The sequence below is a fragment of the Rhamphochromis sp. 'chilingali' genome (assembly GCF_963969265.1).
Source record: "Rhamphochromis sp. 'chilingali' genome assembly, chromosome: 15".
NCBI classification, from domain to species: domain Eukaryota; kingdom Metazoa; phylum Chordata; class Actinopteri; order Cichliformes; family Cichlidae; genus Rhamphochromis; species Rhamphochromis sp. 'chilingali'.
In genome coordinates, this window is record NC_137942.1 from 32198811 (window position 1) to 32218552 (window position 19742).

General features: G+C 42.4%; 1 protein-coding gene across 1 annotated transcript; it reads right to left on the reverse strand.

The window, feature by feature from the left end:
• Positions 1–2769: 2769 nt before the first annotated feature.
• On the reverse strand, positions 2770–19344 carry LOC308411815 (beta-1,4 N-acetylgalactosaminyltransferase 2-like; the record flags this gene model as incomplete). The annotated part of the gene is made up of 7 exons (XM_080905841.1): positions 2770–2963; positions 3051–3279; positions 14369–14512; positions 14833–15014; positions 16255–16341; positions 16631–16744; positions 19170–19344. 7 exons carry the CDS (start codon positions 19342–19344, stop codon positions 2770–2772), a joined length of 1125 nt encoding a protein of 374 aa, XP_080761967.1.
• Between the last annotated feature and the right edge of the window lie 398 nt (positions 19345–19742).

A 19742-nucleotide genomic window follows, 5' to 3' on the forward strand; every position in this document is an offset into this window, starting at 1 on the left:
GCACTTTTATTAACATACAGCACAGATGTACATGAAAAATTACTCAAAATTAAATTATGAGCATTCATTAAATAATAATGCTCCATAAATAAAAGAAAACAAGGTTGTTTTTGTGCTAAACAAAGAGCTCACAATTGTGCAGTCAAAATGTAAACTAAAAGACGCTGAGCGTAATAACAAAGACAGACAGATTTCACAGCTGCTCTGTTCCCAAGTTCTACTGCATGACTGACAGCCTGGAGTTTGAAATCCGCTTCATAACCGTGTCTCTTACAGGTGCCATTTATGGTCCTTATACACACACAATACGGTAATATTACGTTGAAGCACAGTACGTATCACTCCGCGAAGCTCCTCGGTAGCCGTAATGCGCCGACAATCTATCAAGCGGTGCAGCTCCGTAGCTTACGAAAGTCGTACTCAAACATTTTTGACAGATTGCTGAGCGCCGTGTACCACATAAAATCGGTTCGCGGCCATCAAGCACAACCAGAATTCATACATAAGGCGCGCTATCAACTTTTGAGAGAATGAAAGGATTTTAGGGTTAGCGCGGTTAGCTCGTTAGCATGGTTAGCTCGTTAACACGTTGACGCCGTCCAGCCCCACGCATGGGGCGATGCGCAGTAACTCGTTAACGGAGATTTGCCGTGTCCATCTCGTCGCTGCCTGCACGTGAAGCGATGGGGGAGGAGGGGGAGTTGTCTTCAGTGAAGGCGAGGCGGAGTAACGTTAAGTAGAGACAAAAGTGGACGAAAGAGAGGCAAACTTGCGGCTCCACAACTATAATTATAACGTAACATAGACTATATCGATATAAAGGATATTGTCACATCTTATATCTCGTATAAAAATATATCGATATGTTTTAAAAACTCGATATATCGCCAAGCTCTACATTACAGCAATATTGAGGAAAGATTTAACGGCTGATCATAGAGCTGAATGAAGGTCAAAGGGAAAGTCCATGCCATGCTTCCGGTTATGCTTCCATCCGGCGTAGTCATCCAGCCAGTCCATGCTAAATCGCCTCTCCTGAGCTGGAGTGGTATAACGTGTTGTAGAAAAGTTTGATCGATTCGCTCTCTCGCTCTCTCTCGCTCTCTCTCTCTCTCTCAGTCTTACACAAATAATACATTCTCTGGGTTTTTTTTCTTATACGCTTATGGTACCCGACGGGGGAAGCATCCCGATCTCCATCCATCCATCCATCCTCATCCGCTTTGTCCGGGGCCGGGTCGCGGGGGCAGCAGCCTAAGCAAAGAGGCCCAGACCTCCCTCTCCCCAGCCACCTCCTCCAGCTTATCCGGGGGAATACCAAGGCGTTCCCAGGCCAGCCGAGAGATATAATCTCTCCAGCGTGTCCTGGGTCTGCCCCGGGGCCTCCTCCCGGTGGGACATGCCTGGAACACCTCACCCAGGAGGCGCCCAGGGGGCATCCTTGTCAGATGCCCGAACCACCTCAGCTGGCTCCTTTCGATGTGGAGCAGCAGCTGCTCTACTCCGAGCCCCTCCCGGATGGCCGAACTTCTCACCCTATCTCTAAGGGAGAGGCCAGCCACCCTTCGGAGGAAGCTCATTTCTGCCGCTTGTATCCGCATCCCGATCTCTCGGAGGTAATTGACAGGGATGAACCGACGGTCATCTGATTCCTTCTTGATGTACGTAAAACAAGGCCGTTTTCTTTTGGGAATTCTGTCTATTTTCTGTTAATGAGAAAACCTGTTGTAAAAGAAGCTCAAAAAATGAAGAAAAATTCTTTACTTTTGGTCTGAAAAGGAGTGGCTGCACAAAACCAAAATAGCTCATCGGGGTGATTTAATAAAATTATTTAGGATAGAGTTCTGAATATGTGCTTTTTTTCCACTAAGGCTTACTTTACACATACAAGGAGTTGAGACCTATATGAAATCAGCCGCATCGCATCTGTTACTGTAGACAGTGACGGGGGTGTTGCTGATCACTAATGAGGACCAGTCGCTGCTGCTGCCTCCCATGCTTACGGCGTCGGGAGAGCAGATCTCTTCCCCGTCCAAGAACAGAGGAACGCAGGGGTGCAGAGTGAAAGGCTCCATCTTGTCTGCACATAGAAAAGTGTGCGCCGGCCCCTCTGTTTTTATATTCCTCCCTCCACAAACCCCCTCCTTTTTTCCCACCGGATGCGATTAGTCACACATATGGAATCGATTAGACACTGCCGGAGTAACCCCCTCCCCTCACCGGATGCAATTCGTCGCGCTTATGGATCATATTACACACATCTGGATTCGATTAGACACTTCCGGAGTACTTCCGGTAAGGTCAAAAGGCCAAGGCTGGGGACATCAATCAAATTGATGTCACAAGGTGTACACCTATGTTTTATATATAAATATACATAGGCCCAGGCCACTTGCTGCCACGAGTTTCAGCCCCGATGGACATCCTTTCAGCGAAACAGTACTCCCTGATTTCAGTTCCTTACATAGTTGGATTAAAGAAACAACATTTCACAGACAATAAAACGAAATTTTAAATAGAAGCAATAAATAAAATACCAGTGTTAAAAATTTAGAAACAATTGTCAGTGGCAGTGACATTACAATTTTCACATACAGTAGTTATCCAAATTAAACACTTGAACGAAATGACAGAAATAACAAATTGTCATACATGGTGAAAGGAAGACCAGAGTATCATTGTTTTTATTTTCTTTCACTGTGGCAATAACATCCAAAACAAAAAGAAACAAAATGTTCTAAAACCAGTGACTCTCATTTTTTTGGTACTCTATCCATATTTAATGCATTTTAGATGATTTTTGTAAAAGTGAAGCTTCAGTTTGAACTCAACATCACCTTGTCCAGGGTATCTAAATTTGTTATACAAAGGACTCTTGTTTTCTGATGTTGTGAGTTGATGGTCAATGGAAACATCACCACATGTGGCAACTAGCAAAGTGCCCAGACCATCCATAAAGAACTCTGGAGAAAGAAAGAGACATTTTCCCCATAAGGTAAAAAACTTTAATTGCCACTTAGAACTCAAACTTTGATGAGGTCTGGACTTACCTGAATGTGCTGTCCGCTGGAGCTTAGGATCAAAGCCCACCCTCTGCACGGCATCTGTGCGTGCCAGGAAGAAGTTGACAACTCCATTGGTCATAGAACATTGTGGGTAACCAGGAAGTGTTTGAAATTTCCCTCCAGATTTCCTGTAAAGGCAGCCACCTTCAATTTCATCTCCTTCCTCATAGATGAGAGCAAAGTAAAACTGATTCCCTTTCACCGACCCACCAACCTAACAAGAACAGAGAACATTACAAATCAAATCTTTACTAATAAATACTCTGATGTAGATATTATTTTTCATGACAACCACTAGGTTGCTGTCATCATTAATTATTATCCATCCATCCATCCATCCATCTTCATCCGCTTTATCCGAGGCCGGGTCGCGGGGGCAGCAGCCTAAGCAAAGAGGCTCAGACCTCCCTCCCCCCAGGTACCTCCTCCAACTTATCCGGGGGAACACCAAGGCATTCCCAGGCCAGCCGAGAGATATAATCTCTCCAGCGTGTCCTGGGTCTGCCCCGGGGCCTCCTCCCGGTGGGACATGCCTGGAACACCTCACCCAGGAGGCGCCCAGGGGGCATCCTTGTCAGATGCCCGAACCACCTCAGCTGGCTCCTTTCGATGTGGAGCAGCAGCTGCTCTACTCTGAGCCCCTACCAGATGGCCGAACTTCTCACCCTATCTCTAAGGGAGAGGCCAGCCATCCTTCGGAGGAAGCTCATTTCTGCCGCTTGTATCCGCGATCTCATTCTTTCGGTCACTACCCACAGCTCGTGGCCATAGGTGAGGGTAGGGACGTAGATCGACCGGTAAATTGAGAGCTTCGCTTTTACACTCAGCTCCCTCTTCACCACGACGGACCGGTGCAGTGTCCGCATTACTGCAGCTGCAGCCCCAATCCGTCTGTCGATCTCCGGCTCCCTTCTACCATCACTCGCGAACAAGACCCCGAGATACTTGAACTCCTCCACTTGGGGCAGGAACTCATCCCCGACCCGGAGTGGGCACTCCACCATTAATTATTATCTAAAACGTTTATGCATTAAATGAAAATCTGAATATATGAATGAAAATCACATTTGATATTTGTAATTTGCTTTTATATGTTATTATTATGAGTCGTAGTTATATGCAGTGGCTTAGGAACATCAAGCGCTATCTACACATTGGACATGTTTAAGTGACAAAACAGAACAAGACACTTTTTATGCAGTAGTCACAAAGGTGTTTGAATTGTAAACGTTTCAGACACAATCAAAAAAATCTAAATGCAACTGTTATTTACATGTATTATATATTATATTCATATTTTAACCCTGAAAAGTAATTATTCCCAAGTCTAATACAATCTTGAAAAAAGAACATGGTATTTTCATAATACACAGCCTGTTCTCTTTCTCGGACCATTAATAAATATAGTTTTTCATGTTTACAGTTATCAGCAAGTGAATGAAAATATAATAATTATTATTACATATATATTATCTCAATAAATATATGCAAAATCTTGTGGTTCTCTAGGAATTTTAAGCCAAACCAAATCTAACCTGTTCGACATTGTTTGACAAGAGCTATGAGTTATATGATACGTTATGCTATCATAACTACCATGGTGTGCAGGACAAACGGACCTAAATGCAAAGGCTCAAAAGCAGGCAAAGCAACTCAAAATGCACCATTAAAAGGGGTTAATAAACAGACCAAGAAATATAGAGCCCATAAGTGGAATGATAAAGACTGAAGAGAGACTTTAAATACACACAAGGAAGTAAGGGTCAGTCAAGACATCTGGGGAGCAAAAACAAACCTCAGCTAAGTCAAGTTAATGACAAATTTTAACCAAGAATAAAAACCTAATGGTTGTGTGTGTGTCTGTGTGTGTTTTTAACAACGTAACAACAGCCTTAATGTTTGGCTCAGATTTAAGTCTCAATGGGTCTTGATAGATGCCTTTAATTCACCATATTATAAAGAATGATGAAACAAATAAAATACTGAAAACAGCTTGGCGCCTCACAAAGGCATCTTGCTGCAAAGCTAATGTCTCCTTCTGGTGTAAATTTTTAACTAATTCCTTTTAAGATTATTCACAACAGCAGTGCAGTACACCAGCTTTCTTAATGAACAAATTTACATGTGAAACTTTGACTGAATGTGTAAAATTAAATGACATTATGTCTTTGTGCATGATGGTGTCTTCGAATAAGATCATGGTACATGTTAAAAATATAAATATAAATTGAGGTTTTGCTTCTGGCGTGCTTAGTGATGAGACTTCCTTCAGCTTGAACAGCAGTAATCCATCCTCGTCTGTTAATGTTTACTCACCTTTGAAGAGACATTCATGCACAAAAACATGCACTTTAAACTCGGCCTAAGAGCCAAACCTCCGGGAAACATATGAGCACAATACTTTGCAGAATACACAAAGGTCAGTGCCATCACCAGAATATCACATCTCTGCTTGGCTTTACTTTGATAGTACAGAAAATACCCAGAATTTTATCTTAAAAAAATAGACCAAACGTGCAACACATGTGGGAACTATAGATAAGCAGACCAACATCCACACTGGTCGGAAAGTACTTCTAGTGCTATGATATCATTAGAAGGAAGCTACTTAAGAAGTAGAAGAGAAGGAAGGCGGAGATCCAAAGGCTTACAGCACAATAGAAATAATAGTGAACAGTACAGATATAATGAGCCAGCCCTGACAGAAGACAGCAGTATAAAGGAACTAGATTATTAACAATAACAGCAATAACAGAAGTATTTGAAGAGGATGAACTTCACTGCACACGTTTTTGTAGATATTAATGCCCACCCTGGGCCAAAATAATTTTGAGCCTTTAATTATTTCTGTAGACTGATGTTTTAACTGGGTGGAATGACTGTACAGCTTAAAATTATAATTACTTAACAAAAGAATTGGTTTGACTTTAATTATTTTTTCTCAAATTGACAGATGGTCAGAATTATTCACACATATTCAAATATATACAAAGATTCACTTAAATCCTTTGATATGTGGTTCTACAATGTTCTGTAGAGTCTTAACCTGCCATAACCAAGGCCAATTAAATTGTAAATGGCCTGTATTAGTATAGCACTTTACTTAGTCCCTATGGACCCCAAAGTGCTTTACACTACATTCAGTCATCCACCCATTCACACACTGGTGATGGCAGCTACATTGTAGCCACAGCCACCCTGGGGCGCACTAGCAGAAGCGAGGCTGGGCAGCTGAATCAATCACATTGTGCAAGAAGGAATTTTCTTTTCACCAAAGCACTTGCAGCTTAAAATATCACATTGATGCGAAGCATACATTAGCCGGGGATGCTGCTAGGACTTTGGCTAACGCGTCACCCAACTTGCGACAAACCACTCACGAAGCATCGGGGGTTCAGTAAGTCTGCCTCGAACATATTGACTGACACATTTGCCAAGTGGATTGCAACAAACTGCACACCTGTTAATGTCGTTGAGAACACGCACTTTACATAGCTTTGGTTCCTCGTCTCAAGGACTTGAAGTGACTCTGCAAGAGTGACAGCGAGAGAGGATAAATGTTTACAGAGTTTTTTGTTAACATGAATGTACAAGATGTCAATAAACATGTTAAGTGCGTATATTTTCCGCTTTTTTCTCGAGTCTGTTTGCTCATGCAAAATGAAATGCAATTAATATTGATTAAAAATGAATTATATTTAATCATGATTAATCAAAATTAATCCACAGTAACCCTGTGATGAATCCGATTGAAAATTGTAATTGTTTGAGAGCACTAATATATATATTATATATAAGTGTATACTTAGCTATTAGTATGTAGGTTTTAAAAAAAGTTGTATTTCACAGGAGAGAACCTGTGCTAAAAGAAAACTGTTCAAATTCTCTCTGAATTTAAGCACACATTCTTTGTGTTTATTCTCCATTTACTTCATTATATTGCATAAATGTTTGTTACAAGCTTAAATATAAAGTTTAAAAAGTGTCATTGCAGCCACGCTATTCATCAAGTAATTGCAATTAATCGCGATCAATTACAGAAAATTGTGAAATTAATTAGTTAAGTCTTTTTTTTAATCAATACTAATACTAATTTTAACCCAGAATAAAAACCTGATGTGTTTATGTCAGCTGGTAGTTTCTCTGTGTCAGCATAAAAAGGATTTGTTTGACAGCAGTCACTGGACCGAACAGTTCTGAGAGCAGTTGGATTACCACACGTTGGGAAAGTCTCTTGGAGGCTGTAACAAAAACCACGGCAGAGTCTCTTTTAGAGTGGTTTTCTTCCTACATATCTGATAGGAGTTTTAATGTGTCTGCAAACCAGATTAAGTCTGAATCCACAGAGCTGCTATGTGGAGTTCCTCAAGGCTCCGTGCTGGGACCATCCATCACATTTGTTCTGCTCGATGACATTCCCTCTTAACAGCACAATTGGGCATAATCCCAGCTAAAAAATCAGAGAAGTCGTTTATGAAGTTATTGTATTTCAGGGAGCGTTAGGTGACAGTGCAGAAAACCTGGTTTGTGCGACTTTTGTAAATGATGCAGGTCAGAAATGATATAAACAGAAACAAACTTATAGACGAGCAGCCACACATTTGTCCCTAAATGTGTATGGTAAAACCTTTTTACCTCCATATTACAATTAAAAAAGTTTTTATTTGTGTGAAATGTGTGTGTTGGTTGTTAATACATACAATGATGGCTGAAAACCTGTAGTAGTAATTGTAGTGTGGTGTATTACCCACTAGCCACCACAAGGGGGAGCATGGTCACAGTTCAGGTGTTATACAGTATGTTCTTTTCTATTTTTTGCACAAGTATCCTGTCTCTTTTTATTAACTTCTTCTTTATACTAAACTGTAAATAGACCCAGAGGAGAAGAAAACTCACCAATAAAAGAAAGAAAATGCAAATGCCTTCTAAAACAGAGAATCACGCTCACTGATCAGTCTGCTGTGAAACAATTACAGTTAGACAATACTAGTGGTTTAAAGGCTTCATGAAAACACAGACATATGCACATATAGCCATGCTGACAGCTCAGTGAGCCTCATAGCATGAGAAGGTTGAGGAAGTGGCTGGTTTCAGAATTCTACAGCACTGCAGCACTCACACTGAAGCCTGTGGTTGTCTCAGCTCGACCCAACATCCTGTGAAACTTGCTTTTACCTGCTTTCAACTTCAACCGCGCACGTGCTATTGCATATGTTCAGCTTTAACTACTGTAATTCCACAGAAGTGATGCAAATATATGCAAATTTAATAGAAGTATCTTTTACTCACCCTGGTTCTTGATTATTGTACTGTTATTACCTTAATTTTTTAGAATGGTAAATGGCCTGTATTTGTATAGCGCTTTTACTAGTCATGAAAATACAAACATATGCACATATAGTCATGCTGACAGCTCAGTGAGCCTCATAGCGTGAGAAGGTTGAGGAAATGGCTGGTTTCAGAATTCTACAGCACTGCAGCACTCACACTGAAGCCTGTGGTTGTTTCAGCTCGACCCAACATCCTGTGAAACTTGCTTTAACCTGCTTTCAACTTCAACTGCGCACGTGCTATTGCACATGTTCAGCTTTTAACTTCTGTAATTCCACAGAAGTGATGCAAATATATGCAAATTTTCACCCTTGGTTCTTGATCATTGTATTGTTATTACCTTAATTATTTAGAATGGTAAATGGCCTGTGTAGAATGACCACTCGGTAGCTTTCTTGTGATGCTGCTTTATTGAACGTGTATCCAGCATGGGTTATAACAGCACAACAACGGGTGTGGCAGCTAAGAGAAGAACTGGACATAGACAGCCCTGCCGCAAAGCGTGTCCTAGTGGCGTAAAGCCGCAACGCCCACCCGCTCGACACAGGCAACCCAGTATATGACATCTCCCCCCCTTTTCATGTTATTTCCAATAACAAACCCCAAATAGAACAGCAACGACACAATGATAACATGTGACACTATAATAGCCTCTGGGCGGTTCTCTTAAGGACCGGGCACAAATGGCTTACTGTCGGCCTGAAGGGCAGTGTCCACAAAACAGGACTTATTAAACATGGTAAACCTTTATAAATACAGGCCATTTATATAAATACAGGCCATTTAAGGTAATTAAGTCAACCAGGTAACAGCAGTATTGGTTGCAGCTGAAAACATAAGTGCAAAACAGCAACAATACAACATTCCCACTCCCCAGTCCTTCTTTCTCTCCCATTACCCCAGTGTCTACAGATCCAGCCTGTTGACTGGCTTGCGTACCCGGCCGCACCTCATGTGTAACTGATCCGGTACGTCGGCGTGAGTGGGTGCAAGTGTTGGGGGAAGACTAGGGGCCAAAGGTGAGGTTTCTGGAGTGGACGCACCAGCGCACTGAGATGGCAGCTCCTCAGCGTCCACAGTGGGTGTTGGAAGGGGTTGTGGCATAGCCCGTGGAGATGGTTCGAGGCGGAGATGGCGGCGGTTCCGTCGCAGCACTGCACCTTGGGGTGTGGCAACGAGATAGGACCTCGGAGTGTCGCTCTCCTTGGAGATGATAGCCGGTGTTGCCCAAGCCTTCTCCTGGTCCAGCTTAGTTAGGACAGCATCCCCTGGATGAAGTGGAGGTAGGGGCTTAGTACCATGGCGGCGGTCGAAGTAGAACGCCTGCTTGGCCTTCTGACCAGCATCCCTTCGTTTAACCTCTCTTTTGTTTGGCCATTTAGGTTGAAGATTCTTCTCCAAGGTAGGCAGGGTTGTCCTGGTCTTCCTCCCCATAATAAGTTCTGCTGGGCTGAAGCTTGTAGTGGTACAGGGAGTAGACCTAAAGCACATTAGTGCTATCAGTGGGTCGTTGTGTCGAAGGATTTTCTTTGCAATCTGTACTGCCCTCTCCGCGTGACCATTTCCCCGTGGGTGGTGGGGACTAGACGTTATGTGGGCAAAATCCATCTCTCTCGCGAAGGCCTGGAACTCAGAGCTGGAGAACTGAGGGCCATTGTCACTCACCACCTTGTCAGGGATCCCAAACCTAGCAAAGGTCGACTTCAGTTTCTGAACAACTTGGCCACTGGTCGTGGATGGTAGGTGCGGTATTTCCAGAAAATGTGAGTAGTAGTCCGACACAACAAGATAATTATTCCGGTTGTGATCACAGAGATCCAGGGCTATCCTTTGCCATGGACGATCCGGCAAAGGTGTGGAGATAAGCGGCTCCTTTGTCTGTGTTGGCCTCTGTGCCAGACATGTGTGGCACTGCAGCACTGCATTCTTTAACTCAGTGGAGAGCCCTGGCCACCACACAGATGAATTAGCCCTATCCCTGCACTTGGTGAGGCCTTAGTGTCCTTCATGTAGTTTGTGTAGAATGGCTGTTCTCTGTGACTTTGGAATGACAATTCTGCAGCCTCGTATAACCAGGCCGTCAGCCTCTGATAGCTCGTTTTTCACTTACATGTACGCTTTAATGTTCAATGGCACACTAGCTCCGTATGCAGGCCAACCCCTGCGAATGTACGTAATGACAGTCTGTAGTTCAACGTCCGTTGCAGTGGCTGCTTTAATGCTTTCCATTCGGCTTGGGGACGCTGGAATGCCCTGTAACACGGTGGCTATGTAGCAGTCCACTTCACTGTGAGTGCTAGTGTCATCCTCAGCCCGAGTCTGTGGACTCCGTGACAACGTATCGGCGATGACAAGCATTTTGCCAGGGACATAGACGGCCTCCGGCTTGTACCTGTCATGAGCCTCATCAGGAGGCGTTGACACCTCAATGGAACATTGTCAAGGTCCCGGCTATTGACCAGGGGCACCAAAGGTCTATGGTCGGTCTCAAGCCTGAAGCGATCTAAGCCACATAGATACTTATCAAACTTCTCACAGGCCCAAACACTTGCCAAACACTCCTTTTCGATTTGTGCATAGCGTGTTTCAGCCTCCGTGAGGCGTCTAGAGTAGTAGGCAACAGGTTTCCACTCTGCGCCATGAAGCTGAAGCAGCACAGCCCCAAGCCCGTAGCTACTGGCGTCGGCAGATACGGCTGTGAGTCTGTTGACGTCATAGAAGGCAAGAACAGGTGCTGATGTAAGCGCTCTCTTAATGTTCTTGAAGGCTGCCTGCTGTGGGTGACCCCAGGTCCAACTGTTTTTGCTTTTAAGCAACTCGTACAGTGGCTGACATACTGTGGCAAGAGCAGGAATATATCTGCCCAGGTAATTAACCATTCCTAGGATCCCTTTAAGCTCTTGCACATTTTCTGGTGACGGCAGCTGAAGAATGGCGCTCACTTTCTCAGGGTCTGGCCTGACCCCAGAATAGTCGATCAGGTGCCCTAGGAAGCGAAGCTGGCTCTGTCTGAAGGAGCATTTCTCTCGGTTGAGCTTCAATCCGGCTAACCCAATAGGCTGCAGGACCTCCTCAAGTCAGGTGTCGTGTTGTTCCATGGTGGCCCCATAGACCAGGATGTCATCCATAAAGACCTCCACTCCTTCAAGCCCCTCTAAGGTCTCCAACATCTTTCGCTGAAAGATCTCTGGTGCACTTGTTATCCCAAAGGGCAGCCTCTTAAAGCAATACCTGCCAAATGGCCTGATGAATGTTTGCAACTCTCGTGATGCAAAGGGATCTGCCAAAATCCACTGGCTGCATCCAGCGAGGAGAAGACCGTTGCCCCACTCAACCTGGACATGGTTTCCTCAGGGGTAGGCAAGATATAGCGCTCTCTTTTGACAGACTTATTCAGTTTTGTCAGATCGACGCAGATCCTGGCCTTTGCTGTGTTCTTCTTCAAGACAGGCACCATTGGGGCACACCATTCGGTAGGTTGGGTCACCCTCTCAATGACACCATGGTTCTCCATTCTTTGTAGTTCCTCCTTCACTTTCTGCAGCATGGGGAAAGGCACACGGCGTTCCGTATGCACCGCGTATGGCACAGCATCGTCCCTTAACTGAATTTTGACTGGTTCAGTTTTTGGTGTTCCGTGTTCACCGTAAAGTGGTTGGTTCCTGGTGAGTGTGATCGTTGCTTCATCAATTCTTCTCACCAGGTTCATCTGCACTGACAAGGAGCGGCTGAGAAGGTTGTTAACTCTGCGTCCACGAACCACATACACCTTGGACAGGTAGTCTTTGCCTTTATAACTTATTGTGGCCTTTAAGTAGCTGAGACATAACAGCTCTCCTCCGGGGCTATCTAGAGGGAGATTAGAAGGCTCTAGTGTTCTCTTATGAGCAAGTGTGTGGAATGTATCTTCATTTATGATAGTGACATCTGCTCCTGTGTCAATCTTAAATTCTATTGGGGCAGAGTCTAGCAGTAACTGCACAGTCCATGCTTCACTATTTCCTTTTGCATTACACACTGAGCCTAGAAAATATGAGGCCTGCTTGCTTTTCTCTGTCTCTGTAACCTCATTCACTGATCTGGTGTTACGACACACCCTGGCCCAGTGTCCAATTTTTCGGGAGCCATGGCAAACAGATTTTGCTGCCGGGCACCTTTCATCCCTGGCATGCTGTGTCTTCCCACATTTAATGCATTTCTTGTCACGCCCCGCCCATTTTTTTTCCTCGGGTAGCCTGCCTCGCTGTTGTTGTGATTTCCAGTCCATGCTTTTCCGTTTATCCCGTACATCCTGTACTGAGCCTCCAGCATCTCCCTGCAAGCTGACCTGCGCTGCGACCTCCTCTGACTGTCTGACGATCTGGGTCGTTTGTGCCAACATGAGGTCCTTCATCAGTTGTAGCCTGCGGGAGAGGTCCTTGTCTCGTATCCCGACCACAATACGATCATGAATATTTTCCTCTTTACATGCACCAAACTCACAGTGCTCTGAGAGGTCATACAGGGCTCGGATAAAACTCTCCACCGTTTCGCCTGGCCGCTGGACACGCTGGTGAAAACATGCTCTTTCATGTATAATGTTCCGCTGCGGGGAAAAATACTCGTCGAACTTCCTCATTACGACGGCGAAGTTGTCACGACTTTCATCGGCGGCGAAGGTGAGTGACTTGTAAATGTTCTCTGCTTCATTTCCCAATTGCATAGATTAGGTAGCTCACCTGTACTTGTCCTTCGTCTTTGTGGAGTTTCGTTGCGATCCTGTAGCGCTCGAAACGCTGTTTCCAGTCGAGCCATTCCGTCGGCTTATCGAAGGGGAAGCTTGTCGGGGGATTAAACTTCTGTTTTCTCCCTTATGGCGTTATTCCGGCGATGGTCCGGGCCACTTCTGACACCATGTAGAATGACCACTCGGTAGCTTTCTTGTGATGCTGCTTTATTGAACGTGTATCCAGCATGGGTTATAACAGCACAACAACGGGTGTGGCAGCTAAGAGAAGATCTGGACATAGACAGCCCTGCCGCAAAGCATGTCCTAGTGGCGTAAAGCCGCAACGCCCACCCGTTCGACACAGGCAACCCAGTATATGACAGCCTGTATTTGTATAGCGCCTTTACTAGTCCCCCACTTTGCCTCCCCTAAAGCGCTTTACACACCCAGTCATCCACCCATTCACACACTGGTGGAGGCAAGCTACAGTTGTAGCCACAGCTGCCATTGGCCCTTCTGGCCAACACCAGTAGGCGGTAGGTGAAGTGTCTTGCCCAAGGACACAACGACCGAGACTGTCCCAGCCGGGGCTCGAACTGGCAACCTTCCGATTACAAGGCGAACTCCCAACTCTTGAGCCACGATCGCCCAAATCAGGTTTGTGTCTGGTGTCAGCATTGTCAGTTTTCATGTCTTTCCTGTCCTGTCACATGTAATTATCCTCAGCTGTGTTCCCCATGTGCTTCCACTTTCCTCATTACCTTCTGGGTATTTATGTCCGAGTCTCTCTCAGTTACATGTCACATTGTCCCTCGTACTGTATGCTCCCCAGTGTCTCCTCGTGTGCATTAGTTCTATTAGTTTCCCAGTTTAGTTGGCTTTGAGTTTATTCTATGTGTCAGTGAGTTTACGTTTAGGTCCAATCCCTGCCTGCACACAGCCGTAACATGACAGCTGTTAACTATTATTAAAACTGATTTAATTAAATGAAAAAAAATGCATCAAAATTTTTGGAAAAAACTAAATTAATTTGGTAATGTTGTAACTAGATCAGATAAATCATCGTCAAGGAAAGAGTAAAGTCTATAAGAACGCCAATCAGTGTATTAAAAGGGTAAAAAGAAACTAAGTTACAAAGTTAAAGTTAAAGTTTTTTTTACCTAATTACAGAAATAGCTATGTATATTTGATGTTTGGTTGCAACCTGTATCCCATAAAGCAAACAGAAGTAAATTAACCCAAACAGGAGCCATTTCATTCTCACCACGTCAAGTTCTGGCATCGCTTCCATCACCTCTACAAGGTTCTCTATCTTCGTCTTCTCTGAAAACATAAAGTCATCATCCACCCACAGGAAGTACTTGGTGGTTACCTGGGAAACAGCCAGATTTCTGCCTGCAAACCAGCCCTGAGAAAGGAAACATCTTTCACATCTTAATGCAAATGATAAGAGTTCTAATTCTGATTTCAGATTTATCCTTAAATTGTGGTGGTGACCACATGTGACTGCAGTCCATTTATTCTTTATATAGTTAGTTAGATTAGCAGCAATTTAACATGCTTGATACAACTAAGTAACAGAAGTTTAGCTAATAAAATTTTAAATGCATCTGAAATCTGAATTATTTTCCTATCAGATTTTATAGAAAATTTCAAGAATTAAAGTAAAGTGACATATGTTCTAAATTTTGTATAGTCAGTTTAGTCCATAAGAATGTAGGTATATACCTGTGCTGGAGGCATAATGTAATGTTGAATGTTTTCTCCAGTAATGTGCTCCGTTTCAAAGCTGTCATCGGCAATAATAATTTTTACGTTGCTATAAAATTGCCGGATGCTGTCAAGCAACACTCTTAAGTGTCTATAGCGCTGGAAAGTTTTTGTTGTGATGGTGACTTGAGAGCTGATATCTGAGAGACAGAAGCAAACAAAGACTTATTTCAAGAAAAAGTAGGGTGATCTGCTACAGCATAGAATGAGTTATCGTAGGACACTTTCTCTATGTGCATCCTTCTCTCACCTATTGTGCCATGGAAAAGTATTTGTCCCCATTCACTACAATGAAATGTTTCAGATATAAAATTGAGTTTTTAAATACTGATTTCACTTCTTAAGGGGGGGTAGACCTGGGCTATGGGCTATGTCCCAATGCAGTGGCTGCATCCTTTGGAGGACCCTGCCTTTGCAGTCTATGTGGGCCAGGTCCGAGAAGGCCAGAAGTGCGATTCTGTGAAATGGGACGGTCTAGTCTTCAGATTTGTGTCACTGTGTCGGTGGAGTTTAATAAACTCAGCCATCTGCTCCTTGCTATCTAAAATATAACAGAATATTGGAGTAAATTCTCAACCATCTCACACTTCTGTTTAATCAGTTTTCTGTTTGACGTTTATTGAGCTGTGTGAAAAAACTTTAATCTCAGCTAAACTGATTTACTGAGGAACAAATAAAACACTGAAAAACACCAAACAATAACATTTTTAATCAACAAGTGACTTATATATCATGTTTAACCTGAGTAGTGAAAGACTGCGCGAGGGTCTGAAAATGATGTGTCGGGAGTTCACTGTACTCGCCGGCTCAAGTTAGCCTTGACCACCCAGTCAGCTATCGAGCTGGTCGGTAACAGACGTCTCCGAAAACATCGGAGCACTTTTTGCAAATATGCGATGTCTTGATAAATCGAGCAGATATTTGAACTTGACACAGCTACATTCTCGCCTGAAAATTTGTTAATTTTATTTTGTGACCCAAAAAGAGTAATATTTTAAACTCTTCAGCCACGCTCCTCAACTAAGTAGCACCAATAACACCAAAAGGGATTGGATCACTTTTTTCAATAATGAAAGAATTCAACATTTAAAAATTGCCTTTTGTATTTACCCAGATTATTTGTAAATAATGTTAACCTTTATCTGATGATCTGCAACATTTAAGTGTGAGAAATATGCAAAACAATATTCAATAAGAAATCAGGAAGGGTGCAACTACTTTTTGAAAGGACTGTACACCTCTAGTGAAGAACCTTGAAAACAGAATTAAGTTAGAAACATTTCATTCATTGGAGGAAGGCAGTCTAAGTTGGCCATAATTTCAGGAATCAATACATGGTACCATCACAGAGATTTTTAATTCCTAGGAAGAACAAACTACCTGTTCCCATGTCATACAGGACTGGTACACGAGGCTGTTTGATGGCAATTGGAAACACAGCTTCATGCATTTCAAACTGGAAAGTGGCTAAAATCAGAAAACAAAAAGCTCAGATTAAATACAGTGCAAAGGACACTCTTGTATAAAGAGAAAAAACAAAAACATAACAAAACATAGTCACTGATTTTCCAATAAACCTTAGAACAGCACACAAACTGCATAACTGGAAAACACTTTGTCTAATTTCACTTTTGCTTTCACTTATTTTGCTTGGACATGACATACGGAATTCAGAAACAATCAAATTTCATGCAAAACTTTATTTTCATATAGAATTTCAAATTTCTAGCTCATTTAACATTGTTTAAACACATACCAAGGTCTCCAGTGTTTATGTGGTAGTCAGTGCTGGTATAGGACACTTTGGCTAGCAAGTTGTTGAGGGTCACCAGGCTGCGAGACTCGATAATCAGTTTGTTCTTACCAGATCCTGTTAATTCAAACCACAAAATTTCACAACAGCATTAAAATGACTTGATTAATAGTTCAAGTTTTAAAGTCAATAAATATGACAAAGTGTACACCCTACAAGCTATATAGATTATATAAAAATGAATTCAAACAAGGTCTGTTTATTCTGCCTTTTTGCCTAGCTGAAATCACACTTTCTTATATTTTTTAAATAACAACTAAAGGCGGGACACATTTTCAAGAAAAAAAAAGTTGAAAAGCAGTCAGTGAGTTCACAACAACACTGAGAAAAATAAACAAATTGCTAGTGTTGTATGTTGCTTTCTCATACAACATAATTATGAAAAATAATGCTAATGTACCAGATGTAACATATCCAATCGATATATGCAAAGAAACTAGAACTGTCCATAAACCCTCCTGTTGTGTGCATCCCCACCCCCCTTACTTTAGTGTTCCCGGTAACAATTGACTGGTCTGTTTTAACAGCTCTTAAATTAACATAACACTGAAATGAAAGAGGTACTCATTACTTTTATATGTTCAAATGCATAGTGTGGAGGATGTCATAAGGCCTTGAGGTAATCAAATGAGTGTTTTAATTTGTAAATGGGTCAGGTTCGACCCAAATACAACAGGAAGGTAAATCAAGATGTGTAATAATGAGTTTAATACAGGGAAACAGTATTAAACACAAGAAGAAAGGGGGGTGCAAGAAGGCATGGAAAGTAATGACACCAGCTGAAATCTATCAGTAATTAGAAAGCAACCCTGCCAATCCTCAGTACCAAGTGATGGCCTATAAAAAGGTGTCGCATTACCAAGGTTATTGCTTGTTTCATAACACAAGAAACATCTGATGATTGTTAAATTCATTAAGTTCTCAAGTCACGGTCAGTGGGAGCTGACTGTCAGGGGCAGATCTAGAAGGTTGGCATGTGCCACCCTAATATGATCTCTTGCCACCCCAAGTACCACCCTACTTTTGCATACGACAGTGTTGTGTTTTAAAATAAGATAGCATTAACACTTTGAGCACAGTTACAGTTAGCAGTGAATATAAATTCTACAAATGAATATACTGCATAGTGTTACCCCCCTCCACCATTAACAAGAGGTTCAGCCCATAGCACATTTCGAAGAACACCATGGGAATTTCAGATTTCACACAGGTGGTTGGTTGTTACACAATGAAGGTGAGTGTTATTAACCCTCTGTGGTCCACAGGCACGCTGCACCTCCAAATCACATGTCTGATTTAAGCTGACATAGCAACAAGCTGCAGCCACGCTGAGTCTTTCAGCCCGTGTTGAAAGTTCGGACTTCAAAGTATACACCGTTTTTTAAATTTTAATTACAGGCCAGTAAATTCAGAGTTATGATAGAAAAAATATAATATAAGCCATGCTTTTTTCTAAATACTATTGTCATGTTTTGTTTTGTATTTTTGTTTTGTTTTCTTTTAAAGCATTTTCTAAGGACAGATAGGAAGAGGGGAAAGTTTTGGAAATGACAGCAGCGAGACAGAGCGAGTGACAGAGAGAGAGAGATATTGATATCGAGTTTTTAGATGTGGGAGATTTGTGACGTTTAGCTTTGAGTGTGTAGTTAGTGTGTTGTGTAGTCGTTGTTTTAATTTGTGTGTCAGTGAGGGTGTGTTTGAAAAAAGAAGGCTTTGATTTTGCCACCCCATTTGATTTCTCTGCCACCCTAAGAAAATTTCTCTAGATCCACACCTGCTGATTGTGCAAGAGTGAGAACGAGGACCCAGGTTCAGACACAAAAGGAGATAGAGCGGAGAGTTAAACCAAAAGTGAGACGTTTTATTTTAGCTGATAAACATGAATACAAAATAATGCGAGGCAAACTGGGCGACAAATTAAACTGCTACTAAACTAAACTGGGAAAACGGAACAAGATAACTGTGACTAATCACGATGACTATGATAACTATGATTTCTATGATGACTGTGACTATGAGTGCTATGACTAGACGTGGTGTCACAGACGTTCTGACAAAGACAAGACAATGAAAAACACAGACTAAAAACACACAAGGGGGGGGGGGGGGGGGGGGGATCAGGAATCACATAGGGAAACAGCTGACACACATGAACCTAATAATGGGACAGGGGAAGTGAAACTAAATACAATGAACAAAGAAAACCAGGCTCTTTCAAAATAAGACAGGAGGCAGACAATACTGACTTGATAACAAGGGAGACTGGACAGTGTTGGGAAGTAACGGAATACATGTACCGCCGTTACGTTAGAGCATGCTTTTCATCTTTCAATAGTCTCAAAGAACTATGTAAAAATGTTACTACAACCAAGAGGGTAATGTGGTGTTATTGTTATTGAGTATGCTATTTAAAATAAAGATTTCAGAAATGCTAACCTATAAATCGTTATATCTATTTATTGTGCACTAAAGTGACAATTACCTTCTGCATCTTGGAGATAGTCTCTCCAGAAGGTAACAACCATCTCCTCAGCAGCTCTTCTGTTGCTTCCTTCTGGAGATAGATGAATGTTGAAAAGATCATCCACCTGGTCAGCAGTCAGCATATGTGGCTCATAGCAGAACAGAGGGCGAAAACTGTCTGGATGCCTCCTCATTTTCTCGAGAACCCCAAGAGTTTTCAGACCTTCACAAAATCTGGATAAACAGCACAAAGAAATTTTATTCAATAATTCTGCAATTTCATGCTTCTAAGTTAATTGTATATTATCAATTTGGCACAATCAGTTATACTAGGTTATTAACTGGCCATTTTGATTAATGGGTAAGATTTTTATCACCATTTTAATTAATCTGAAAAACACAGAATACCAAAATACCTTTGAAATGGACCTTGAACCCTGTGTATGACCTGAAACATGACAATATCATGTACCAGCAGATCCCTGTCTCTTAGTGAACGCATAGGCCTCAGGCATCCTGCATTGGCCAAGTAATCAAGCAGAGGTTCTTTTGACTTTTCAAGGTCCTCAAGGGTTGTACTTTGAGATATCTA